Source organism: Camelina sativa, chromosome 5 (assembly GCF_030686135.1).
Source record: "Camelina sativa cultivar CO46 ecotype springtype chromosome 5, ASM3068613v1".
NCBI lineage: Eukaryota > Viridiplantae > Streptophyta > Magnoliopsida > Brassicales > Brassicaceae > Camelina > Camelina sativa.
The window spans coordinates 13633298-13658905 of record NC_141884.1 but is presented as its reverse complement, the minus strand read 5'-3'; the positions used below and the strand labels follow the sequence as shown (position 1 = coordinate 13658905).

At 41.1% G+C, this 25608-nt stretch overlaps 4 protein-coding genes across 6 annotated transcripts; all 4 read right to left on the bottom strand.

Moving 5' to 3' along the window:
* Positions 1-1994: 1994 nt before the first annotated feature.
* Positions 1995-2701, bottom strand: LOC147943713 (uncharacterized). Its single transcript, XM_087512332.1, has 2 exons — positions 2468-2701; positions 1995-2396 (listed from the first exon to the last, which is right to left on the bottom strand). Exons 1-2 carry the CDS (start codon positions 2699-2701, stop codon positions 1995-1997), a joined length of 636 nt encoding a protein of 211 aa, XP_087368458.1.
* Positions 2702-8158: 5457 nt separating this feature from the next.
* On the bottom strand, positions 8159-12105 carry LOC104786783 (glutamate receptor 2.9). The gene is given in 6 exon segments (XM_010512232.3): positions 8159-8374; positions 8376-8849; positions 8961-9364; positions 9510-9822; positions 9935-11196; positions 11724-12105. Coding segments are annotated over 6 exon segments (2829 nt in total). The 5' UTR covers positions 12010-12105; the 3' UTR covers positions 8159-8284.
* Positions 12106-13384: 1279 nt separating this feature from the next.
* On the bottom strand, positions 13385-17676 carry LOC104786785 (glutamate receptor 2.8). The gene is made up of 5 exons (XM_010512233.3): positions 17140-17676; positions 15254-16548; positions 14785-15097; positions 14205-14599; positions 13385-14083 (listed from the first exon to the last, which is right to left on the bottom strand). Exons 1-5 carry the CDS (start codon positions 17414-17416, stop codon positions 13523-13525), a joined length of 2841 nt encoding a protein of 946 aa, XP_010510535.1. The 5' UTR covers positions 17417-17676; the 3' UTR covers positions 13385-13522.
* Positions 17677-19702: 2026 nt separating this feature from the next.
* Positions 19703-24647, bottom strand: LOC104786782 (glutamate receptor 2.7). 3 transcript variants are annotated; one of them, XM_087450055.1, is made up of 6 exons: positions 24265-24637; positions 23995-24091; positions 21707-23031; positions 21222-21534; positions 20513-20911; positions 19703-20405 (listed from the first exon to the last, which is right to left on the bottom strand). In XM_087450055.1, exons 3-6 carry the CDS (start codon positions 22973-22975, stop codon positions 20374-20376), a joined length of 2013 nt encoding a protein of 670 aa, XP_087306181.1. In that variant the 5' UTR covers positions 22976-23031; positions 23995-24091; positions 24265-24637; the 3' UTR covers positions 19703-20373. The 3 variants fall into 3 exon arrangements, with proteins under 3 accessions (XP_087306181.1, XP_019101455.1, XP_019101453.1); XM_019245910.2 differs by lacking the exon at positions 23995-24091 and having other exon boundaries at positions 24265-24647; XM_019245908.2 differs by lacking the exon at positions 23995-24091 and having other exon boundaries at positions 20553-20911; positions 24265-24647.
* Between the last annotated feature and the right edge of the window lie 961 nt (positions 24648-25608).

Here is a 25608-nt window from a genome sequence, read left to right as displayed (position 1 = left end):
GAGGAAAAGAACCATCGGTCGTCTTGACGAGGGCGAACAGAAGATCAGGGCAATGGAATGACGTCCTGATGAATGGGAGAGAACATGGCTTCATCTAGTATGGCCCATGCCGAAGTGCCTTAAGGCAGACACTCGGAAGATCGCAGCAGGGCTTGCTCTGGATGACTGATGTGCTTGGGACTGGCGATTTGAGCCATTCATCGGTTTTCTTTTTATATTTATATTAAAGATGATGTTGCGTTTAGACAATTTTATGTTTGCAATAAATAAAGTTTTCACTCTATTTGGAAATTTACACGAGGCAGGATGTCTCCCGGCTTACACTGAGTAATCCTTTATGAGGGTAATTTAACCTGTGCGTCAATGCGCTTTAGCGAAGGGCGAAGTACATGACTTTGGCTTACCTTCTTTGTTCCAGTTTGGAAGGCAAAAGGCGAAATTTAAATCTTTGGGTTCGGCTTATATCCGTCCGAACTGGAACTTACGAAACAATTCAATAGAATTCTTTGGGTTCGGCTTATCTCTCGTCAAAGAGTTATCGAAACAATTCAAAACGAATTCTTGGGTTTTGATTTATCTCGCATTGGAGAGTTAATAATGTTGATCATCTGGCCGAGATGTCGATCTGTTCGGTTCCGAACTGGGTAGACGAAGTAGTCTCTTTTTTTTTTTTTTTTTTGCTCATTCCCGAGGCATAAACGCGTCATTGAATGCGGACGCGGTTTCACGATGCAATATGATTGGCGGGGGAATCTCAGGACAAGGCACGTACCTCTACGATCTGATTGGTGCGAGATTTGAGGGACGCAGCATTTATTTCCCCCTTTCCCCCTATAAATAGGAAGAAAGAAGGTTCGCTGAGCACCTCACATCCAAACTTCAGAAAGATAAATTGCAAAGCATGCCTCCCACAACCCGATCTGCATGGCTGAGGGGAGCTCGAGAGCTGACTGCCGCCGACATCAGCGGATTCGACCCAGAAGCGTCGAATATTGCCCTCCCCCTGGAAGAGACGGTTCCGTCTCCATCTCGTGAACTTGTTGCGGAAATTGAAGAGGATCCGTTACAGAGAGAGATCCGCATCTACCAAGCTCACTATCAAAGGATGAGTTCGTATATCAAGGCCTTTTGTCTGAAATATGCCCTTATCTTCCAGCTCTGCCGTCTAGAAGAAACCATCTCGGTTCATGACGAGCTCATCGCCGACGGTTTCTACTTGGCGAACTGGCGTCTGATCCGACTGCTTACTGACCGTGACCGATGTGAAGGACAGGTTGCCAGAGCCTTGATACCCGACCTTCCGGAAGGCGATTACGAACCGCTGGGCGATCCGGACAACCTGCATATTGCGGAAATCCTGATTTATAAGAGTCGCATAGAGAAGCTACGACGGTACATTCTCCATCTATAAACTACAGACCACCATTTCCGGGAGAGCCACACCGTAGAAGGCCCATGTGCGTTCCTCGAAGAAATGGTGGCCAGAGGTGCGAAGGTACCGGCAGGTCGGCTAGAGGAACTAAGCCGGGAGCGTCAAAGCTGACAATCCTATCTCGAAGGTCTCGCCGTCAAAGAGCCACTGGAGTCCGACCTCTCAAGGTCTACGCCTGTGAATCGCCGAGGAGGTTGAGATAACAGGAGGGAGGTCTCACTTCGCACCGGCTCCCTGAGATCGGAAGGCTTGTCATTTTGTCCAATGGGATCGGTGTTCTCCATATCTACAAAGTCTTTAAGTTTCTGTTGCCTTTTGTTGTTGTTTTTCTTTATGTTGGCGATACGCCGGAGTAAAAGATTTTTCCTTTGTATGGCGAGATGCCGAACTGACTTCTTACTTAAATCAAACTAAAACTTCTCTTTAGTAAAAAGAAATCTCATTATTTTCCCAGCTGCGCCCACAAAATCTTATTAAGGAAATCGGGGGCTGCCTACGTACCCAAAATTGGGATCAAGCCAGTTGTAGTTCGTAGTACACACGTTTTCAAAACCGAGATCAGTCAATTGACCAAGTAATAATAACGTTTAAGATGAGCCGCGTTCCACGAGTTTTTGATTTGCTTGTCCTCCATGGTCAAGAGCTCATAAACTCCAGGGCGAACTGCTTTGGAAATAAGGTATGGGCCTTCCCAACGAGCGCCGAGTTTACTGGGGTTTATCTCCTTAGTGTTCTCGTAAACTTCGCGAAGCACTAGGTCGCCCTCGTTAAAACGTCGCTGGCGGACAGCTTTGTTGTAGTATTTGGCTGCAGCATTTTGATAGTTTTGAATTCGGACCAGGGCTTGATCGCGTAATTCTTCAGTGAAGTCAATGTGATCGTGCATCATGCTATTGTTGAGCTCGGAATCGTCGACCAACATAGTGCGGCGAAGTGTTGGCACTCCGGCTTGCTTAGAAAGCGTCTGATGATGAGCGAGGTGAATTGGGTTCCATTATCAGTGACGATCTCATATGGGAGCCCGTGGCGGCTGACAGGCTTGGTGACAGGCTTGGTGAAATAACCAGTGACGATCTCATATGGGACCCCGTGGCGGCTGACAGGTTGGTGAAATAAACGTATCCCCAACTTCTTCCAAATGAAGTTGGTAACATCCAACGATTGCACTTTATGAAACGATTCAGCCTCTACCCACTTGGTGAAATAATCGGTCAGGACCAAAAGGAATTTCTTTGATTTTGACGGAGGTAACGGTCCGACGAGGTCCATTGCCCAACACATGAAGGGATATGGCGCAGTGACGGTATTAAGCAGTTCAGGGGGGCACATGTTTCATCGATTCATGACGCTGACAAGCTTTGCACTTCGTCGAGAAAGCCTCACAGTCAGCGACCATGGTTGGCAATAATGACCATCCTTTTTTATCTTCAACGCGAGCGCACGTCCTCCGGACAATAATGGCAGCGCACGCCACCGTCACCTTCGTGAACCTTCGTCATTATTCGTTCTGCCTCTCCTCGATCAACACAGGTGAGTAGGGCTCCGGACGAGCTGCGTTGGAAAAGGCTACCCGTATCATGGCGTAATGCGCACATTGGGCATTCAACCGTCGAGCTTGCCAGCGATCTGCTGGGGCCTTGCAATCTCGAGCTGCCAGTCGATTGGGGATTGCACTATACCCGCGGATTTCTCAACAGGCTCGTTGACTTCCATTGGTTCCGCATCATCGGTGATGGTAAACATCAGATCGGTATGATCGATACTAGGCATTTCGATGCATTCGACCAGGACTGTTCGTCGTAATCTCGGGTCGGAACAATTTGCCAGGGCGGCGAGAGCGTCTGCCAATGCGTTTTCGCTCCTCGGGACTTTGATCAACTCAAACGCGGCGAACTGCTCCGAGAGAGTTTGGAGTAATTGGCGATACGCCCCCATACGCTCGTTCCTAGCGTCATATTCTTCACTGAATTGGCTAACCACTAGCTGTGAGTCGCAAAAAACTTGGATGCTTGTTACACTCAGCCCTTGTGCCAATCGCAGCCCGGCTAGGACGGCTTCGTATTCAGTTCGTTGTTCGATGCCCTGAAGCCTAGTTTCAACGCCGGCTCGATGACCTAGCCGGTTGGCGATCAGAGAATAATCACAACGCTGGATCCCTGATTGGAGGAAGAGCCGTCGGCGAACAACGTCCAAGGTTCCTCCTTAGGTATGGTTTCTTCGAGTTCAGGGGATAACTTCGTGATGAAGTCTGCTAGGACCTGTGATTTTAGGCTCGGACAAGAACAAAATTTGATGTCGTACTCGCTTAGCTCGATCGTCCATTTTGCAATTCGCCCGGATTGAAGAGGGCTGCAAAGAATAAACCGGAGTGGTTGATCGGTGTATACAACGATGGAGTGTGACTGGAAATATGGTTGAAGTTTCTATGCGGCGACGATCAAAGCAAGAGCCAGTTTTTCCAAGGTTGGGTAACGCGTCTCTCCCTCCTCAGGCTTGACAAGTACTGGCTGATTGGTCAGGTACTCCTTAAGTTGTCCAAAGGCAACTTCGCAGGCGGCGTTTCAGTGAAAATCTTTATTACCTCGGAGAAGCTGGTAGAAAGGGAGACATTTGTCCGTTGACCGGGCGATGAACGGATTCAGCGCGGCTATTCGACCTGTTCGGCGTTGTATCTCTCGTTTATTGGTCGGAGATGGCAGTCCCGATACTGCTTCAATCTGCTTTGAGTTTGCTTCGATTCCGCGCTCGGTGACGATATACCCTAAGAATTCCCCCGAGGTCACGCCGAAAGTACACTTGGTGGGGTTTAACTACATGTGGAATCGATCCAAGATGTCAAAGCGTTCGGCGAGGTGCTGAATATGCTGTTCTGCTATGAGGGATTTGACTAACATATCGTTGATGTAAACTTCCATCGTTTTCCCTAATATGTCGGCGAACATCGTGTTGACCAAGCGTTGGTAAGTCGCCCCCGCGTTCTTCAGCCCGAATGGCATTACTTTGTAATAGTAAGTTCCTCTAACCGTGATGAACGCGGTTTTTTCGCGATCGGCTGGGCTTATCGCGATCTGGTTGTAGCCGGAGAATGCGTCCATGAACGAGAGCAGATGGTTCCTCGCGGTGGCCTCTACGAGTCGGTCGATGTGAGGTAACGGAAAACAATCCTTAGGGCACGCCTTGTTGAGGTCGGTGAAATCGACTATCCACTTATCATTTTTTTCTTGACCACCACCGGATTCGCCAGCCAGTCAGGGTATTGTACTTCCATTATCTGATCGGCTTTCAAGAGTCGCTCGACTTCGTCTTGTACCGCTTTGCTTGATCGATGCCGAGACGCCGGCGTTTTTGCCGGACTGATTTGAAAGTGAGTTCGACCATGTCCTTAGTGGACCAGGCGAACGTCGAGGATCAAAATTTTAGGAAAGCTATCAGTTCGGTTTTGATCCGATCTTTGAGTTCGGCCCCAATTCCAACCGTCCGAGAGGGGTCTATTCCGTCTATGTTAACTTGTACAATTTGGCATCCCGTGGCTTTTAGCCGATCTTGCTCCGGCTTATGAGGATCGACTAAGTGATCCTCGCCCTGTAATTGCTATGCGTCATCCTTCCGCCGTTGCTTTCTCCCAAGCCAGAGCAGGTCCTGGTCATCCAGGTCCTGGCAGTTGGAAATTTAACGCAAAGATGATAGGTGGAAGGGACTGCCTGCATCGAATAGATCCAAGGCGAACCTAAGATGGCGTTGTAAATTGGCAGAGCGTATATGACCACGAACTTGGTTTTGCGTGTTACACTGCCAGTTTGGAATTACAGCTTCACATCGCCCATTGACATCTTGGCCACACCATCGTATCCGTTCAGCGTTCTGGACTCTGGTTTGATTTGCTCTAGTGTAACACCCATTTTTTGCTACGTCTGCCAGAATATGATGTTGATCGTACTGCCGGTATCCACTAAGACTCGCTCTACATCGAACTCACCCATTGTGACTCCCACGACGAGGGGGTCGTTGTGAGGATGGTGGATTCCTTTAGTGTCTTTGGTTGTGAATGTGATGGGATTCGTACTAAGCATCTCCTCCTCGGAGATCGCCTGAATGCTGCAGATTTGGCGTGCTCGCTTTTTTAGGGCCCAGACGAAATCCTTGCACTCATCGGTCTGACCGATAATCATAGAGATACGACCCCATGGTGGGGTCTGTTCAGTCTGCTGTTTTTTTTGACGCTTGGGTGGTGCCGGGAGTCCCTCTACCGGTGCTGGATTCTGCTGCTCGACGGGAGGTGGCTGCTGCAGGTCGCTCGGTGCATTATTTGGGTGGTTACCGCCCTTCTGACCTCGCCCAGGATTGGATCGTCTGAATCTTCCTCCGCGAGCTCTACCTCCGCGACCGCCGCGGGAGGCTTTAGGTTGATAGACAACTTTGATCTTCCAGATAAATACTTCTCGAATAAGTAATTGGACATATGCTTGCACTCGGCCGTGGAATGGCCTCCGATCATGTGGAAATCGCAATAAAGCTCCTCCTGTGCGTTTGGAGGCGTGTTATCTTGTCCTCCATCTTCGGAGATTGCAGTGACCACCCCACGTTTAGGATCCTTTGGGTCGTGATGCTTCCGGGATTCTTGGTAGGCGTCTCGGCTTTTCTCTTTTGCCGAAACTGTACGTGTGGGAGGGGCCTTCGCGGTCTGCTTCTCTTTGTCCTCCTCGATGTACGCGAAACGGGATCCCCATTGGAGTGCGTCATCCAACTCCTTGGCCGCTCAGATATTGAGGTCCACTTGTAAGGGCGACCCGGGGATGAGTCCTTTTTTGAAGGTGGCGATCGCAACGTCCTCGGTGACTAAGACGCTGGCATACCTTTCCTTGAATCTGGTAAGGTATCGTCACAGAGGTTCGCCGGGCTCCTGGACTGTCTACCACAACTCGGCACTAGAAATGCTGCGTTCTATGAAGACCTGGTAGTTTCGCAGGAAAGCTGTCGACAGCTCAGTGAAGTTGTCGATCGAATTCGCCGGAAGCCGAGAGAACCAGGTTAATGCGTTCCCTATTAGACTCTCGACGAATAGCTGACATTGACCGGCGTCTTTCTGTTCTTTGGTGAACCTTGCTTTGGACACGACAGCCATGAACGAGGTTATGTGCTGCATTGGATCCTTCGTCCCTTCGTTGGTCGACAGCCTTAATTTTACGGCTAGGACATACATCTCCAGAAGTCGTCTGGTGAACGGGGTCCGTTGCGTGGCCTCGAACATCCTGTCGATCTCCATGGCTGTGCTCACAGCCCGGTGGGGGAGGGATCCCATATCTCGGATTTTGTGGTGGATTTCCTCTAACTCAGGATAGGGAGCAGAGACCGGATCTCTCTGAGAGGACTGCCCGACGTGGGGTTGCACCCCTGGGGCTAGCACCGATGGTGCGTATTGGTCTGGAAATTGGAAAGCTGAAGGCGGCGGATTGCTAAACAGCCGTCGGTTTAAGGAATCATTCCTCCGAGCTGCCTGCGGTGGTGCAGTTCTGCTGGGATGGAGGGGGCGCGCTGCGCTCTATTGCGTCCAACCGTTGGTTTGTGTCGGATATTGCCTGGAAGAGATCCTTAGAGATCGTTCCGAACACGTGGCAGAGGTCATCCACGGAGAGAGAGTTAGTAAGGTTGCAACACACGTGTGGACGAAGTCTGCCTAGCGACAGATCCATTGATAGGTAGCTCCCCATCAGGTTCCTGGGCTCCGGGATGGGGTGTCTCGGCGTTCTGCACCCCAACGGAAGGTTTCACCGAGTCGTCTGCCGGATTTTCCGATGCGCCACGGTGGCGTCGGTAATAGACGCGCGTGGCTAGTACGTCGGTAGGTGGATCTGTAGCGACACCCGGCGAGTCGGTGGCTCCGGCGACCGGGTAGTCTTGCTGCGGAGCAGTTGCGTCGGTAACACCGTTGCCAGATGCTATAGACATGTTTCCTGTTTGAATTTCAAAGGATTCTAAGAGAGAAGTGATCTGAGAACTTAGCGTCCCCACAGACGGCGCCAATTGTAGAAACTGAGTTTCATACAATGAATTTGTTTGAAGGGGAAAACAAATTCAATAACACTATCTCTCTAAGAAATCGAATCAAAGTGAATAAGCAAAAGGGGAATTGAAATCTCTTGGAAAACAAGTTTGGTTTTGCTTAAGAACAAAGAAGAACTAGGGTTTTTGTATTAATTGCTGGATGATATTATAATGAAGGGATTGCCCTCTATTTATAGGTTTTCTTAGATTTATAGAATATATCTGCTTTCTATATCATGGCCGAACTGATTAGGAAAGTTACTTGTTTCTTATTAGGTCAGCCAATGGGCGAGCTGAGACGTCAGTTCTTCACCTTGGAACTGGGCTTCTCGTCGCTACTGGGCCTTTGAAGATGAAATCCGCCTCAGGGTTGAGCTTCCGGTTTAAATAACTGGTTTCTTTGATCGGGTTTAGATCGGTATGTTGGGGGTGCCAATTCCCGCACCAAGAGAAAAGAAAGCGAAAATATTTTATGAAACCACTAACAGTGAAGTCATATAATCTAATTAAAAGTTGCATTAAGTTGCCAACCCAAAATGCTTCCTTCGTCTTCGAGGAGAGATTTAATTCCGAATCTCTTTGTGAATCAGCTTGAAAATGTTTTGGTGAGGCCGTACCAGGTGACTGTGAAGGACATTATTCCGCTGCTTCCATAGATGAAACATTGTGGCTTGAGCTACTAGCTTTAGGATGAGCAGATAATATATTAACTTTCACTTAAGAATCTATAATTTTTTCTTTCTTTTTCTTTTGATAAATAGATGAATTTTTGAGCTATAACTTGTAAATAGAGTTTTCTGGAACATCTCTTTATTGTTCAGCTCCACATTCAATATCAGATTCTCCATCTTCATGATATATCGGTTGTATAGTGAAGCGTTCTTCGCTCGGGGTACAAGAAAATTCTTCTAAGCTCAAACTCCATATTTAGTGAAAGACTTGGTGGCCGTGGTGTGATTTGCACAGTTGAAGGGCTCTGAATGTAGTGCTCAGTCATCGGTGAACTCACATTATGAACATCAGTGTTCTTGAAAGTATGGGACTTTAAGTCTTTCTCATCGAAGGTTCTGAACAAAACCTTTAGCTTTTTCCACAAGGAACCTTCGGAATCATCACATAGTGTGTGCCTATGTTCGTTCAAGTAAAGAACAACGAAGATGAGTAATGCCAATAATGAAGCAGTGCCTGCTATTAGAAACAGACCCCATAGGTTACGGAGGCTGAGCCTGTTGGATGTAAGAGCGGTCGTTGGATCAGGACAATCATTCTTCTTCGGGAACCATTTGTTTTCGATTTCTTGCATTTCATCTCCTTGAGTCACATCTAAGATAGCCGTTGAGATATCTCCTGTCAAAGGTGAATTCTTAGGGAAGGCCTACACATTGATCATGGAAACAAATTAAAACACCACCTGAATAAATGTGTATTTTGTTTTGGGAATTTTGTTTTCCCTATTTTGTAGAAGTAAATTGTAAAAGTCACTTACAAAGCCAAAACCAGCAGTCTTAAATGTAGGTTCAACCATGGCATATTTGGAGCACGACTGAGAAAGAATAGCATTAAGGTAAGCCACTTCGTCGAAAGCTGCTGCTATACCATTTGATTTCCCCTTGGACAAAAGTTCAACGGCTTCTTTGGCAGAATAAAAAGGCTTTAGCTTATTTTTTTGAAATCCCAAATCTAATAGAATATCTTTAACAAAAGTACCGCCTTGGTACCCTACATAATCCTTATTTTTGATGAGATCGTTCACAGTAATGGCCGCTGGGTGGAAACTTTGTGCCGTCAAGAAAGAAGTGAGATTAGCTGTGTAGGTCTGAGTGAGAACAAGCATCACAAAGCACCACACAACCATCACAAACCTTGCTAAATTGCTTACTACCTTCTCACCTATATACGCATGCACAAGTTCATTTTTATCATTAGAATTTTTTTTTTTCTTAAACAATATCACAATGAAAATATATATGTTGGTTTTGTGATAGACCTAAATATTATATCATTATTAAGATTCATGATTGGTTTAAGAACTTACGGTTGGCGAAAACCATGGTGGAGAAGGAGAACCAAAAACTTGTGCCAATCTGGTGGTGAGGCGGTCCACGGAAGTCTGTGTTGATTCTATGTTCGAACAACCACACAACAAAACCAATGAGGACGAGAAAACAACCAGTGGTGACCCATAAGCCTAAGCTCCAAGGTTCGAGGAACACCCATGTGTTCTTATTCTCATTGTCTCTCACCGGCACCATCATGGATACTCCAGACTCTGTGTACGGTAATGTGAAGTCAACATACAAAGACCTGTTCGCTGTGATGGTTACATCTCCAACAACTGCATCCCATGTCTGCTCAAATTATTGATAAAATAATGTTTAGCCAACTCATTGCTTGTAATTTTGTGAATGTATAGAATTTGTTTGTAAAGTAGAAAGATGGGAAGAAAAAAAGAGAACTAACCTTGTCATATACTTGGCAGACCAAATTGTTATAGTCAATTGGAGTTTCCAAACTGACGTATTCAAGAATGATTGAATATGACAACTTCTTAAGAGCAGCTTCAAAGATGTCTATGGCATAACCCTTTGCGGTTGTTTTGTTCGTGGTAGGATCTCTGATTACCTCCACAAAATCAAAGAAGCCTTTCTTCATTGGAACGCCCACTGTAAGTTTCTTCCTTGGAATCTCCCATCCTTTCGGAATGGTTTTTGACTTCCCTGGCCATATCACCGGCCCCAACTTTGTTTTGTCTGAACTAGCATTCACAAATCCGATTATCCTCTCTTTATTTCCAACAAAATTGACGATCTCAAACTTTGGTGACTCGAGCTGCCCGTCTGTGAGATTAAAGTCTCCTGCTAAACCCTTGAAACTTACTTCTCGGAGAGCCTTTTGAAGACTTGGACCATAGCGAGAGACCCCTACGTTCCCCAAATCTGTCATGTTCTTTGACGAGGCGCTTCCATTATCATACTGTAAGCTATTAAAATTGGTTTTCTCCACGGCCAAGGCCAATGCAGTGATTGAATCATACGCCCATAATGCAAAAATGTGTAGTTCATTCCTCGTGGATGTTTTCTCCTTCTCGAACGATCTTTTCCATCTCAAATGGAAATCTTCAAGTTCTTTCGATTTGGGGACATGGCTCCTCACACCTAACACTCCCTCTATAGTATTTAAGCTATGACCATGGTCGATATGTCTCATCATATGTGTCAATTCATTGGTCATTAACCATACATACCCTTCCTCCATCATCCCGATCTCTCTAGCTTTCTGAAAAACTCGTAAACCAAGACTTGATTCCATGTGGACAACGAATACTCTCGTTTGCCTCCCCATGAGCTTACGAAGTTCATTTTGAATCTGACCATCGTTAGCCTCCGGAGAAATGGCACTTTTGTTGACTTCCACGTTTTGTAAAGCGTCAGACAAGAAAGGCATGAGTCCTTTACCTAACTCATTGTCCTCATAAATGGCGACGACGCTTCTCCAGCCAAAGGATTTGACAACGTTGGCAATGGCTTTCACCTGGGATGAGTCGTCGAGAGTGGCTCGGACAAAGTAAGGGCTTTTGATGGATGTCAAAAGAGGGCTTGTTGCTGAGAATGTGATGGTCGGTACTTGAGTTTTGTTGGCTAGTCTAATCATAAACTCTGCTTGCATAGAGTTTCTTGGTCCGATGATGGCGCTCACTTGCTCGTTTTTGATTAGGTCCAAGGCTGCTTGCACCACAAGAAAACAGAAATAAAAGAAGAAAGGTTAATAGCATTTGTAAAACTTGACGATGATTGAAACTCATAGATTACGGATATCTTTCCAATAAATAACGAGAACATTAATTTACATAAAAGTTAAAACTTAAAATATTGATTGTAGAGGTATTCTATGACATGTCACCAATGTTTGACCTTTCATCTACTAATATAATTAGACTCATGAGTTAAATAAAATTAACGAACCTAATACTAGTAATAGATATTTTTGCAACCATACAAACTTCACCACGACTTTCTAGAAAATAAGGACTATGAACTTTGTGTAAGAGATTGCTCTTAAGTCTTAGACCAGATAATAAGACATTTTTATCAGATTCAGCGAAAATAGTAAGCAGCTAAATCATGTCTGACAGTATCCCTAACATCCTACGTAATATGTTTGATGTTTAATTTAACTGCAACTAATGATTAATAAATCTAAATGATTTCTTTCATTTAATTATAAAGCAAAACATAGAGAAGTAACGAACCTGCAGCTGAAGCCTGAACCGTATCTTCCATGGAATCTCTAACATGAAGCGTAATTCTTGTGCGGTAACTAGGATGATCCTTGTAGAAATCCGACAACGACATGTTAATAGAAGTGAGGCAGATCTTAGAAAATGTTGTATTGAGATCAAGAACTACCCCTACTTTGATTTCACTTGTTTGGTTTTGACCTAAACCAACATTCATCGACAAAAAAAACCAAATAAGCTGGAAAATGTAACTTAGAAAGGTGTTATTTGTTTTTCTACGGTTCATCATCAATATCATCCAAAGATTGAGGAGACCGACACTTTATGTGATTCTTTAACTTCCCTTTTTACTACATATATATACAGAGGAAGGATCGGGTTGAAAGGGTCTTACAATCAATGAAAGACGTCCAATTGCTGTACCCAAAATTGGTTTCTCAAAGAAAGTGACAATAAAATAATAATCAAACATTCAAACAGTGTTGACTATGAATAGAATAAGTGGTTTGTAAGTGTAGATATGAGTCTTTGCAGATGAATTTTCTTTGCAAAACATAGCGACAAATTTTCCATAACTTACTATATAAAACTAAAATAAATATATGGAGATTAATTATATACTAGTATAAGGTCAAAATGATGTCATTGTCCCTCCATTGGTTTATAATTCTTTTTTGTTTCCTTTACTTGCTGTCCGAAATTAAACTGACCTTTGTTTTGTTGGGATTCATGATGATTTATTAAACGTAGATTCTATCAAAAGACTTCTGGCAAAGTCTAGAGGTCGCTAGTTTGAGGGACGATGCTTGGAAGAGGACCATATAAGATGCTCTGATCTCTAGTCCAAGAGCATGTACGGGTCTAGGCCCATAACCTCTTAGTAATTCAAAAAAAAAAAAAAAGACTTCAAAATGTTTGAGTCAATCCGGTTGACCAATTCTTAATATATTGACCATTAATTTCGGTTATGGAAAACTCCGTTCTTGAAGCTTCAGAATTTTATTATTATTATTATTATTATTATTATTATTATTATTATACATTGAATTGCTACTATATATTTGTACGTATGGCTTTCTTATGTTTTCTACACATATTTCCGATTTTTTTATATATTAATTATTGTTTCCTTTTTTATTTTTCTGAAGTTATCTCCTTCTATAGTCTCATATAATTACGACTAGTAAACCATATTAAACTGATCTTGACTTTAACCCGAATTTTAGTTCGATTTAGTTTGAACTAACCTTTGGCCTAACCCGAGTCTTCTTAGAAATGAAAAAAAAAAAAAAAGATTAAACAGAAAAAAATGGAGATGGCTCATGGCGAGCACAAAGGAACAACAGTTAAAACCAATAAAAAACACGAGACACCAAACAAGAGCTCGTGACGGACATAATCCACTTTGACATACATCGGCTCGTGAAGTCGTGAACAACTAATGCATGGTGGATGGATTTTGAACGACCAGATCCCTTTGTCGAGACCATGGTTGGGAATGGATGGGCGGATTAGGAATGCGAAGGCTTTACTTTAAAAAGAAATTCTCGTTATTTGGCTACATATAGGAACCTGCCATAAAATCAATCACTCGCCACTATGTCTATAGGAAGTTTTCAGCGTTGCTATGAGACTGAACATACATTACACTGATGATCAATCAATCCCACGAGTGGTCAATTAAAAAAATAAATAAATTAGGGAGTTGAGCGTCTAATTTGTTACATATAAAAGAATAATAACTTTCATGGAAGAATATGCAATCAACCTAAATTATCTATTACTTGCTATGGAAGTTTCTAAATTTCTATCTATTGTTCAACTCTACATTCAGTAATAGATGCTTCGTCTTCATGATGTATTGTTTGTGTAATAAAGCCTTCTTCGTTCGGGCTAAAAGACATTCTTCTTAGCTCAAACTCCATATTTTGTGATGAGCTTTGTGGCCATGGTACGATTTGCATAGCTGATGGGCTCGGTGTGTAGTGTGTCATAGGTGAACTCACGTTATGAACGGTACTGTTCCTGAAAGTGTGCGACTTTTCGTCTTTCTCATTGAAGATTCTAAATAAAGACGTTAGCTTTCCCCAAATCGATGCTTCAGAATCATCAAATAGTGTGTGCCTATTTTCGTACAAGAAAATGCCCACAAAAATTAGTACTGCCAAGAAAGAGGCAATGCCTGCTATTAGAAACAGACCCCAGAAGCTACTGAGGCCGAGACTGTTGGACGAAAGATCGGTCTTTCGATCAAGACAATCATTCTGTTTCATAGACCATGTTTTTTCGATTTGTTGCATTTCATCTCCTTGAGTCACATCTAAGATAGCCCTTGAGACATCTCCTGTCAAAGGCGAATTCTTGGGGAACGCCTACACATTGATCATGGAAACAAGCAATGAAAATATCAGAATAGTCGCATTGTATGTGTTTTTCTTTTTCCTAATTGTTTTGTTGGTAAAAGTAAACTGAAAAAAAAAATAACAAACTTACAAAGCCAAAACCAGCAGTCTTAAATGTAGGTTCAACCATTGCATATTTGGTGCAATTTTGAGAAAGGATGGCCTTCAGGTAGGGGACTTCGTCGAACACTGCTGCAATACTGCGGTTGGAAAATAACGCATTGCAGTCTTTCGAAGAACCAAAAGGCACGAGCCGAGATTCTTGGAATCCCTCATCTATTAGAATATCTTTAACGAAAGCTCCGTGTTGGTACCCTACATAGTCCCCATTTTTTATGAGATCGTTCATACTTGTGACCGCTGGTTGAAAACGTTGTACTGTCAAGAAAGAGGTGAGGTTTGCTGTGTAGCTCTGAATTAGAACAAGCACCACAAAGCACCACACAACCACCACAAACCTTGCTAAGTTGCTTACTACCTTCTCACCTATATATATACACGCAGACAAATTACTTCATCATAAGAATCTTGATTCTTGTTTTAAAAATATCGTAACATTAATAATATGTAATGTATAAACAACGTAAAATAGTCTCATTTTTACTGTACACTGGTTTTGATATGGGAACCAAGAATATTTAACATTTATCATTATTGGTGTAAGAACTTACGGTGGGCGAAAACCATGGTAGAGAAGGAGAACCAAAAGCTAGTGCCGATCTGGTGGTGAGGCGGTCCACGGAAGTCCGTGTTGACTCTATGTTCGAAAAGCCACACAACAAAACCAATGAGGACAAAGAAACAACCAGTGGTGACCCATAAGTCTAAGGTCCAAGGTTGGAGGAACACCCATGTGTTCTTATTCTCATTGTCTCTCACCGGCACCATCATAGATACTCCAGACTCTGTGTACGGTAACGTGAAGTCAACATGCGTGGACCTATGCCTTGTGATGGTTACATCTCCAACAACCGCATCCAAAGTCTGTTTCATTTCATATTATGTTAGAGATTTCATTTTTAAAAAGCATATTTTATTATACCAGGGACATGGGTCTACTCATTAATTACTAACATGCAATTGCATGAACTTTTAGATTTTTGTTTAAGTAAGAATAGAGGAAGAAAAAAAGGAACTAACCCCGTCATAGACTTTTTCGACTATGTCATCGTATTCATCATCTACAGACTCGCAACCGTAGTATTGTGGAATAACTGAATAAGGCAACTTCTTAAGAGCAGCTTCAAAGATGTCTATGGCGTAACCCTTTGCGGTTGTTATGTTAGTGATAGGATCTGTGATTACCTCCACGAAATTAAAGAAGCCTTTCTTTACTGGAACGCCCACTTTAAGCTTCTTCTCGTTAGTTGGAATCACCCATCCTTTAGGAACAACCATCGAGTTACCTGGCCATATCACCGGCCCCAACGAAGTTGTTTTGTTTGAATTGGCACTGAGAAGTTCATTGCTCGGTGTCCAAAATCCGATTATCCTCTCTTCATTTCCGACAAAATTTATGATCTCAAACTTTGGTGACTGGAGCTGCCCGTCCGTGAGATTAAACTCTCCTGCTAAACCCTCGAAACTTACTTCCGAGAGAGCCTTTCGAAGACTTGGACCGTAGCGAGAGACCCTTACGCTCCCCAAATCTGTCATATTATTTTTCGAGGTGTTCACATTATCGTATTGTAAGCTCTTTAAGGTTGTATTCTCCACGGCCATGGCCAATGCAGTGATTGAATCATACGCCCATAATGCAAAAACGTTTACATCATCCCTCATCGATGGATTCTCCTTCTCGAACCTTCTTTTCCATCTCAAACGGAAATCTTCAAGCTTTTTTGATTTGGGTACATAGCTCCTCACACCTAAAACGCCCTCTATAGTATTTAAGCTACGACCATGGTCGATGTGTCTCATCCTGTGCGTCATTCCATTGGTCATTAACCATACATACCCTTCTGCCATCATCCCGATCTCTCTAGCTTTCTGAAAAAGCCGTAAAGCGAGACGTGAGTCCATGTGGACAACGAAAACCCTAGTTTGCTTCGTCATGAGCTTATAAAGTTCCTTCAGAATCTGGTCATCGTTAGCCTCCGGGGAGATCACACTTTTGTCGACTTGCACGTCTTGTAAAGCGTCAGACAAGTAAGGCATGATTCCTTCTCCTAATTCATTGTCCATATAAATGGCGACGACACGTCTCCATCCAAAGGATTCAACAATGGCTGCAATGGCTTTGACCTGGAATGAGTCATCTACAGTGGCTCTGACGAAGTAAGGGCTTTTCATGGATGTTAAAAGAGGGCTTGATGCAGAGAATGTGATGGTCGGTACACGAGTTTTGTTGGCGAGTCTGATCATAAACTGTGATTGCATAGAGTTTCTTGGTCCGATGATGGCGCTCACTTGCTCGTTCTGGATTAGGTCCAAAGCTGCTTGCACCACAAGAAAAAACAAACAAAAGAAGAAAGTTTATTATTTAACTACTTTAAGAAATTATGATAATTACTGATATAATACTAATTCACATAAAAGTTAAAATCCATTTGAAAGGTATCAAAAAGTAATAAGGGATGTGACCACCAATAGTTTTATACTATTTCGTCAAATATATTTGAACTAATTAATGAATTAAATATTTTAACGAGACTAATAATACTAATATGAAAAAAATAATAGTAATATGGATTTCTTCGACCGTAGCACTGTCACCAAGACGGCAAGACTTTCTAGAATATAAAGAAAATGATGTAAGTTATTTGGATTTTTATTAGTAGTAATCTAGAAGATAAATTGTCACCAAAGACTTTTAGCAAATAGCATAGAGGAAGAAGACACGTTTAAGTTTAATAGTGATCTAAAATATTGTTCAGATGAATTGAAAACATTAACCAGCTACATGTGTCCGGTGGTAATTAAGTGTAACCCTCAGTTCCTGCCTAATTTATTTCATAAGACTGAAACTAAAAACTAATAAATTTAAATGTAGCGAAGAAGCAAGAGGCAGAGAAGTAAGAACAAACCTGCAGCTGAAGCCTGAACAGTATCTTTCATCGAATCTCTGACTTGAAGCGCAAGTCTTGTGCGGTAATTAGGATGTTCTTTGTAGAAATCGGACAACGACATGTTCATAGAAGTGAGGCAGATCTTGGAAAACTTTGTATCGAGATCAAGAACTACTCCTACTTTGATTTCACTTGTTTGGCTTCGTCCTAAACCAACCCCCATCGATAAAAAAACGCAAACGAACAAGACAAAGTAACTCAGAAAGGTGTTATTAGTTTTTGTTGGGTTGGTCATTATTCATAAATAGAGGTGTTATGTGATTCTCTAACTTCTCTTTTCGTCTGTTATATATATATACAAAGGAGAAAAAAGTCGGTTTGAAGAGGTCTTGGAAGACTTTGAAATACTATACCAAAACAGCAAAACTGGTTCTCAAATCTCAAGGAAAGAGTCATAAAATAAGAAACGATTATTAGTGTTGACTGGAAAATAAAATAAAAAATTAAAAAGTGGTTTGAAAGAGTCAGATAAGATATATATTACCAAATTTCATTGCAAAGAAAAGCTACACAAATTTATATTATACACTGAAATTTGAAAATCGAATAGAAAAATATCTACCTCAAGTAAAAATAATTGGGCTAATTTGTATTTCCATTTGGATTCGAATAATTAATAATGTGTACTTCAGTTAGTGGGATTAGCTAACAATAAAAACATACTTATAATTTTATCGGTTATGCCAAGATTTTATTCACTTTCTTAATGTTTCGTTCGAATTTCCAAAAAAAAGAAAGGCCAATTATAAAATACTTTTCTTACCAGTTCCATTATGGAGATCAGTCAACGGTAAAACTTTATCTTGAAGATTCTGGTGCAAGTGTATAATTTTTCAATTTATTTTTATAAAAGGTAACTTGTCACCATATTAGTGCAAAGGACATTGTGTTAAACCAAATTTACTTTGTTCAACGCGTTTTTGGGTATTTTATATTTCATCAAACACAATCATTATTTGAGGACCAAATTTAAAACACGTCTCCAAGAATAGGACATGAAGACGTATAGTGTAGGCAAATCAAAAACAAATATTAGTTTTGTCAACATTTGTTTTTTTCCAAAACGATGAAAAAGACATTAATCGGGAAATATTATCCTTTGTGACATTTTGGTCGTTCATATCTCCCTAATTTTTTATATGACTCTAAAAGGAAGACGACTAGAATCCAAATTCAGTCATCTAACTTTGACACTCAGTTTGAAAACAACCATAGGAATAAAAGATGTTAACCTTGATTAGTTTAAACTCAACATATAGCGTCAACAAAAGCAATACAACTCTCTCTTCTCTCTTTTTTTTTTCTTTTGATAACTCAGAAGTGATTCTAAAGACTTTCTAGGCCCAAACACTAATCTTCTGGAGCCGGAGGCCAAGTGGGCTCTTCTCTCTTCTCTCTCCCTTCTCTTTAAAAACCCTAGTCTTTCTTGCCGCCGTTTGCCTTTCCGGCTTGCCCTTCCAGCGCCGGAGAGGGCTCCTCTTTGTTTTTTAGTAGTCTCGCCGGCGTCTCTCTTTCCTTGAATTTGCGGCTGTCCTCCGTCCGTTTCTGGGCTCAAGGTAGGTGGTTCCAGAGTAGATCTGGCGTGTGGCAACGACGAGAAGCTTATGGTGGTCGCCGGAGTTTCCTCGAGACTCGTGGGTGTGAGGACAGCTCCGATCTGGGTGTTCTCTTCGGCAGATCTGGGTTGAGCGTCTCGTCAAGCATCGATAGCTCCGGTGGGTTTTGGCTTTGATGAGTGTCGGGGTCTGAGATCTCCTCCTTGGATGTTCTCAGAGATCAGTTTCAGGTGTTCTTGGTCATCAGTTTCGCAGATCTCCCCTTCTCCAGTCAGTTCGGTTGATTGCTCTTCGTGTTTGGTTTCGTCAAGTGAGTATGTTCTCGGCTGTGCTTAAGTGTAGATCTTGGCATACAACTAGAAGGCAGGGATTCTTTTGGATGGTGAGGAAACCCTATGTGGTTTACTTTTGGTAGAAGATGCCAGAGGTTTCCCGAAGGTGTTTTCTCGCAGCTCAACATTCAATTGACTGCTCGTCTTGGAGGTCAGTTCTAGATCCCTTGGATCTAGTAGGCGGTTGCGGGTTCCGATTTTTATCTTCTGGATTGAGCAACCAGTATTTTAGAGATCGTCGCGTTTTACTTCTTACTCTGGACCAGTTGTTGGGTTCCTTGCTTGGAGATAACAGAGATCACCATTTATGGAGATGGGGGTTAGCTCTCTGAGTGTGTTCGGTTGCTAGGCATGGGACCGTCACTGTAGAGCCTGTTGTCGGTAGTTAGAACAGGCCCGGAGATCTGTTCCGGGTCAGGTGAGACATTGAAGGTTGAACCGGAGTTGGATTTCGAATGCTTCCGATAAGGGTTCACTTCAGTGTCTCTGCCGCAAAGGAGTGGGTCTCGCATTCGCCGGGATTACTGTTCCGATCACTGTTGCAGGTCACGTTTAATTCAGGAGGAGAAGATATTTTTTTTGTTAATGGGCCGATTTCATGTTATTTCCATTTTGTACCTCTCTAATATTGTATGTTCCAAGGCCTTGTCCAATTAAAATTGGGAAAACCCATTCGTAAATATAAAATATTTTATTTAAAAAAAAAAAAAAAATGGAAAGAAAACAATACAACTGGAGTGGCTAATTTGTTATGCGCTTTTGCAACTTCTTTTAATCATTTCACCTTCACATTAATAGTAGATTCCTCATCTTCAACTTGTTTTGATTGCAGAGTGAATAGTTCTCCGTTCGGGATGGAAGGCACACTTCTTGATTCAAACTCCCTATTTTGTGATGAACTTCGTGGCAATGGAGTGCCCTGATCGGTCAAAGGGGTTGAACTTCCTTGAGTAATAGGTGAACTCACATTATGAACGGCATTCTCCTTGAACGTATGAGACTTTATGTCTTTCTCATCAAAAATTCTAACCAAAGATTTTAACTTTCTAGGGAAGGAATGTTCAGAGTCAGCGAAGAGTGTGAGCTTGTGTTCGTACAAGAAGGTGACAACGAAGATGAGAAGTGCCAGGAACGAAGCGATGCCTGCTATTAGAAACAAACCCCAGAAGCTACTGACGCTGAGACTGTTGGATGAAAGATCGTTCTTTGGATCAGGACAATTATCACTTTGTTTCTTGAACCATTTATTCTCTATATTTTGCATTTCTTCGCCTTGAGTCACGTTCAAGATCGCCCTTGAGACATCATCCGTCAAAGGTGAATTCTTGGGGAATACCTACAAAATTAATGATCATGGAAGCAGAAAATCAAATCAGTGAAAATACCTAAATACTTAAAATAACTTTCGCTATTTTCTAAAAGTAAAGTGTAAGGTAAAATAACTTATAAAGCCGAAACCAGCTGTTTTAAAGGTTGGTTCAACCATAGCATATCTAGAGCAGTTCTTAGAAAGGATAAGTTTAAGGTAGGCCACTTCGTCGAAAGATGCTGCGATTGTCCCATTGGAAAAAAGCTCGTCGCATTCTTCGGCAGAACCAAAAGGTTTGAGCTGAGATTTCTGAAACCCTTGACTTTCCAAAAGATTACCCACGAAAGTGCCTCGTTGGTACCCTACATATTCATTATTTTTTATGAGATCTTTCCAATTTGTGACCTCTGGTTGGAACCGTTGAACTGTGAGGAAAGAGGTGAGATTCGCTGTATAGCTCTGAATCAGCACAAGCACCACGAAGCACCACACTAACACCACAAACCTCGCTAAATTGCTCACCACCTTCTCACCTATATACACAAACAAGTTGTACTAACATCATTATGATATTGCTTCTTAATTTGGAATCGTACTGATGATAAATTAAGTTATAATTAATTAATCATAACGTAGACAACTATTTCCCGATGTAAATAATTTCATGCCACTTAAAAGTTTTTATAGTAACTGATGAGGGTGAAATTTAATGATGGTTATAAATGATGGGACTCGTTTCCCAGCGTTATTTTACAAGTTGAAATTTCTAGGACTAAAAGAACACCACTAACTAGTTTTTGGTTATTAAAAAAAAAAAATGAGTTCTTGATTGGTGTAACTTACGGTGAGCAAAGTTCATAGTGGAGAAAGCAAACCAGAAACTGGTTCCTATCTGGTGGTGAGGTGGTCCACGAAAGTCGGTGTTGACTCTGTGTTCTAAAATCCACACAATGAACCCAATGAATACGAAAAAGCAAGTAGTGGTGACCCATAGGTCTAAGCTCCAAGGTTTTAGGAACACCCATGTGTTCTTGTTCCTGTTTTCCTTGAGCGGCACCATCATAGACACTCCAGACTCTGTGTATGGTAGCGTGAAATCAACATACAGTGACCTGTTTGCTATGATGGTTACATCTCCCACAACTGCGTCGTACGTCTGACTCATTAATAATTAATAACATATTAGAAATCAATCACACATCAATGGAAAAAAAAAAAAAAATCGACATTAATTACTCTACTAATTGTTAATTAAAGATAAAAATAAAAGAACCTTGAGATTGTTACCTAGTACTTCTAAAAGATAGGGGAAGAATAAGAGAACTAACCCCATTATAGACTTGGTATACCATTTCGTCGTAGTTCTCATCTGGAGACACGAAAGCAATATATTTAGGAATGACTGAGTAATGCAACTTTTTAAGAGCAGCTTCGAAGACGTCAATACAGTAACCCGTTGGAGTCAATTCGTTAGTGATCGGATCTTTCTTTGCATCCACAAAATTTAAGAAGCCTTTCTTCACTGGAACGCCCACTCTAAGCATCTTCCCATTCGTTGGAATCTCCCAACCTTTCGGAACAACATGTGACTTCCCTGGCCATATCACTGGCCCGAACCTCTCCCCTCCTAACAACGTTGTTTTGTTTGAATTAGCATTCACAAGTCCATTGCCTGGTCTCCAGAATCCGATAATTCTCTCTTCATTTCCAATAATATTGATGACTTCAAACGCTGATAATTCGAACTGCCGATTAACGAGTTTAAACTCTCCGGCTAAACCCTTGAATCTTACGTTCGAAAGAGCCTCTAGAAGACTTGGACCATAGCGAGAGACCTTTAGGGTCCCTAGATCTGTCTTGTTGTTTGCAGAAGCGATCGGATTATCATACCACAGACTCTTTATGTTGGTGTTCTCCACGGCCATGGCTAAGGCAGTGATCGAATCATATGCTCTTAATACAAAAATGTTCAGCTCTACATCATCCCCCTTCAGTGAGTTCTTCTTCTCAAACGTTTTCTTCCATCTCAATCTGAAATCTTCTAGGTCTTTTGATTTAGTGATATGGCTCCTCACGCCTAAAACCCCTTGCATATTCTCAAAACTGCTACCACGTTCGTTAGATTTTATTAAATTCATCACTCCATCTGTCAATAACCATACATATCCTTCCTCCATCATCCCGATCTCTCTGGCTTTCTGAAAAAACCGAAAACCGAGAGTTGGTGGCATGTGGACAACGAATACCCTCGTTTGCATAGTCATTAGCTTATAAAGCTCCTTGAGAATCTGATCATCATTAGCATCCTGAGGGATCAAACATCTATTGACTACGAAAGCTTGTACGTCATTTAAAGCGTCAGACAAGTAAGACATTATTCCTTTTCCAAATTCGTTGTCCACATACACAGCAACAACGTTTCTCCAGCCGAATGATTTGATAATGGCCGCAATGGCTCTGACCTGGGATGAGTCGTCCAGAGTGGCTCGGACGAAGTAAGGGCTATTGATGGATGTCAGTGAAGGGCATGTAGCCGAAAACGTGATGGTCGGTACTTGTGATATGTTGGCTAGCCTGATCATAAACTCGGTTTGCATGGAGCTTCTTGGCCCAATGATGGCGCTCACTTCCTCGTTCTTGATTAGGTCCAAGGCTGCTTGCACCACAAGCAAACATAAAGAATAAGAAGTAAATGATTCTTTAACTCTTACTTATGATTGACAATTATTATTATTTACGCAGAGCAGAGCTAAAAAATATTAGTAAATGTGTATTGTTCTGACGAAACTATCTAGTGGTCAGCGAATCGCTTCGAAGATAAGGAAGGAAAGGAAGACTTTGTCTATCAAACTAAGAGAACACTTGAATAGTCAACAAAATGTGTCATCTTCATATAAATCCTATCTCCTTCAGAAAGATAACATACTAATTAATTTGACCCACAGAAAAATGAAAGTAAATAAACGCTCCAAAATGCACCGCACTTGTTTCTTGAATATATGTACGATGTTAACGTTAAATTAATTTATGTCAAAAACATAGATTCTTGTAACACTCACATGACAAAGTTTAGTTATCAGAAGTTTTTTTAACCTAGTTTCCGATCGAGTTACGAAACATGCTAAACGTACAACTTTTTTATTCTTATTTTTGAAAATATGCTAACAATTTTCCGTAAATAATCATTATCATTTCTTTATGCTTTTAGTATTTTTTAATACCTATTTTTATCATGATTTAAACAGATGAAACTATTTCAAAAATAAATTGCTATTAAACAATGCTTTCACAAATCTGTAACAAATTTGTGAAGAGGAAAAAAACTTATATAATCATTTTTGAAGTCTATATATATAATCCAACATATAGAGTTAAAAGTGTTGATTTCGTTTAGTTGTTGTGAAATCATGTTTTTGTAACTCGTGATTAGATAGGTTAGACCTTTGTTAGACCAATCCTTCTAATACAGCCCAAACCATTTTTCCACTGACGTTTTACCGTGTTGTGTACAATCTCCAACTTATTTGTTTTTTTCCTCAAGATCGTCACAGATTTGCTTAACTTGTGTTTCTATATTCGAATAACGATGATTATATATAAGTAGCAGACTGATTACCATCATAAGGACGTAGCTAAAATAATTGCCATTGTTATAAAGTCTGGATCCAAAAGGTTGCGAACACCCGTTCATATATGGGTATTATACAAATAGCCTACAATTTAAAATTATGTAATAGATTGGTTAGATTCAAAAAAATACTACCACTATAGTTAAATCATGTATGGTCCTAATTAACCTTAAGTTCTAAATTAGAACTTATGTATTACTAAATACAAATAATGTGGTACATGCAGTGGAGAAGCAAGTGACAGAGAAGACACGAACCTGCAGCTGAAGCTTGAACAACATCTTCCATGGAATCTCTTACGTGAATCGCAAGCCGTGTTGTGTAATCAGTATGTTTTTTATAGAAATCGGACAACGACATGTTCATAGAAGTGAGGCAGATCTTGGAAAATAAAGTTTGGAGATCAAGCACTACTCCTACTTTGATTTCAGTTGCTTGGTTTTGTCCAAAACCAACCTCCATCAACACAAAACCCCAAACAAATAGGACAAAGTAACCCATAAAGTTACTATTAAAACTTTTTGTAGAGTTCATCATCTTTACCCAAAGATTGAGGAACTTTATGTCATTCTTTGACTTCCTTTTTCTTTCTTTCTATTGCATATATATATATACACACACAGACGGAACAAAATGGGTTGAAAATTTGTTGTTGTTGTTGTTTTTTCTAATAAATTAAAATGTAGTTACGAATTGATAGAGACAGGGAAAAAAATGTATGGACGATATTCTTGTAAGTACGAGCTAGTTTTTGTCATTATCTACTATTGTCACTTCTGTTTTTGGCTATACGTTTACTTTGAAAATTCTCCAACCTCAGTCTTCTTTGGTGTTAGAGAGAAGATACCGATTGGTGTTCTAGCTAGCAAGTAGCAAGCGAGATCTTACATAGACAAGAAAATTATAATCTTGAAAAATTTAACAAACAAAGAAAGAAACTTCTTGGAAAGTTACAATCATTTTTGAAGTCTATATAATATCCAACATATGGAATCAAAAAGTGTTGATTTCGTTTAGTTATTGCCAGACGACTCCTACCAATGCAATCCAAAACAATTTTCCCGCAAAACTATTAAAATCGTTACATAACTCAAACTATTAAATTCTATACAATTCGAATATGTAATTACAATAGGTGATTCCAATTTAATCAACCACAAAATTACGTTATGTAAACCCCACAATTACCAATTTCATCTCTTCATCGAGTTGGGGTTTTCGGTCGAATTTTGGATCTATCTAATCGTGGTTTACAAACACCATATATATCAATGATTTAGTGTCATTTTCACCATACTAAATACTAATTCAAGTTTAGAATTGTTACAAAACAAGACTCGATGCCCCTTCTCATTACAATATGTTACGAATATATACAAGTGTGTATGAATGTTGCGCAAGTATTATCAATACATATATGGAAACAGAATAATACTTATTCTCTTGTCTATCACTCCTCCGCAGTCTTAGTGATATGCTCAAATTGTAATACCCTAATGGTACTAACAGTCTTGCAGTTGTAATACTCTAGAGGTCGAATCCAAAGAGACTCTAGTTCACACAATAGACTTATTAATCTTTTAATTATGCTAAATCAAAAT

What these genes read in the sequence shown, in the direction of transcription:
- LOC147943713 (XM_087512332.1), bottom strand. Translation starts at nt 2,701, where the DNA reads ATGGACCTCGTCGGACCGTTACCTCCGTCAAAATCAAAGAAATTCCTT. An exon ending in CCAAGCCTGTCACCAAGCCT is followed by an intron (nt 2,397 to 2,467) that starts GTCAGCCGCCAC and finishes GCTCATCATCAG; the next exon opens with ACGCTTTCTAAGCAAGCCGG.
- LOC104786785 (XM_010512233.3), bottom strand. Translation starts at nt 17,416, where the DNA reads ATGACCAACCCAACAAAAACTAATAACACCTTTCTGAGTTACTTTGTC. An exon ending in TGTTCAGGCTTCAGCTGCAG is followed by an intron (nt 16,549 to 17,139) that starts GTTTGTTCTTAC and finishes TGGTGCAAGCAG; the next exon opens with CTTTGGACCTAATCCAGAAC. An exon ending in TACCATGGTTTTCGCCCACC is followed by an intron (nt 14,600 to 14,784) that starts GTAAGTTCTTAC and finishes GTATATATATAG; the next exon opens with GTGAGAAGGTAGTAAGCAAC.
- LOC104786782 (XM_019245908.2), bottom strand. Translation starts at nt 24,544, where the DNA reads ATGATGAACTCTACAAAAAGTTTTAATAGTAACTTTATGGGTTACTTT. An exon ending in TGTTCAAGCTTCAGCTGCAG is followed by an intron (nt 23,032 to 24,264) that starts GTTCGTGTCTTC and finishes TGGTGCAAGCAG; the next exon opens with CCTTGGACCTAATCAAGAAC. An exon ending in ACTGCTCTAGATATGCTATG is followed by an intron (nt 20,406 to 20,552) that starts GTTGAACCAACC and finishes TTAATTTTGTAG; the next exon opens with GTATTCCCCAAGAATTCACC.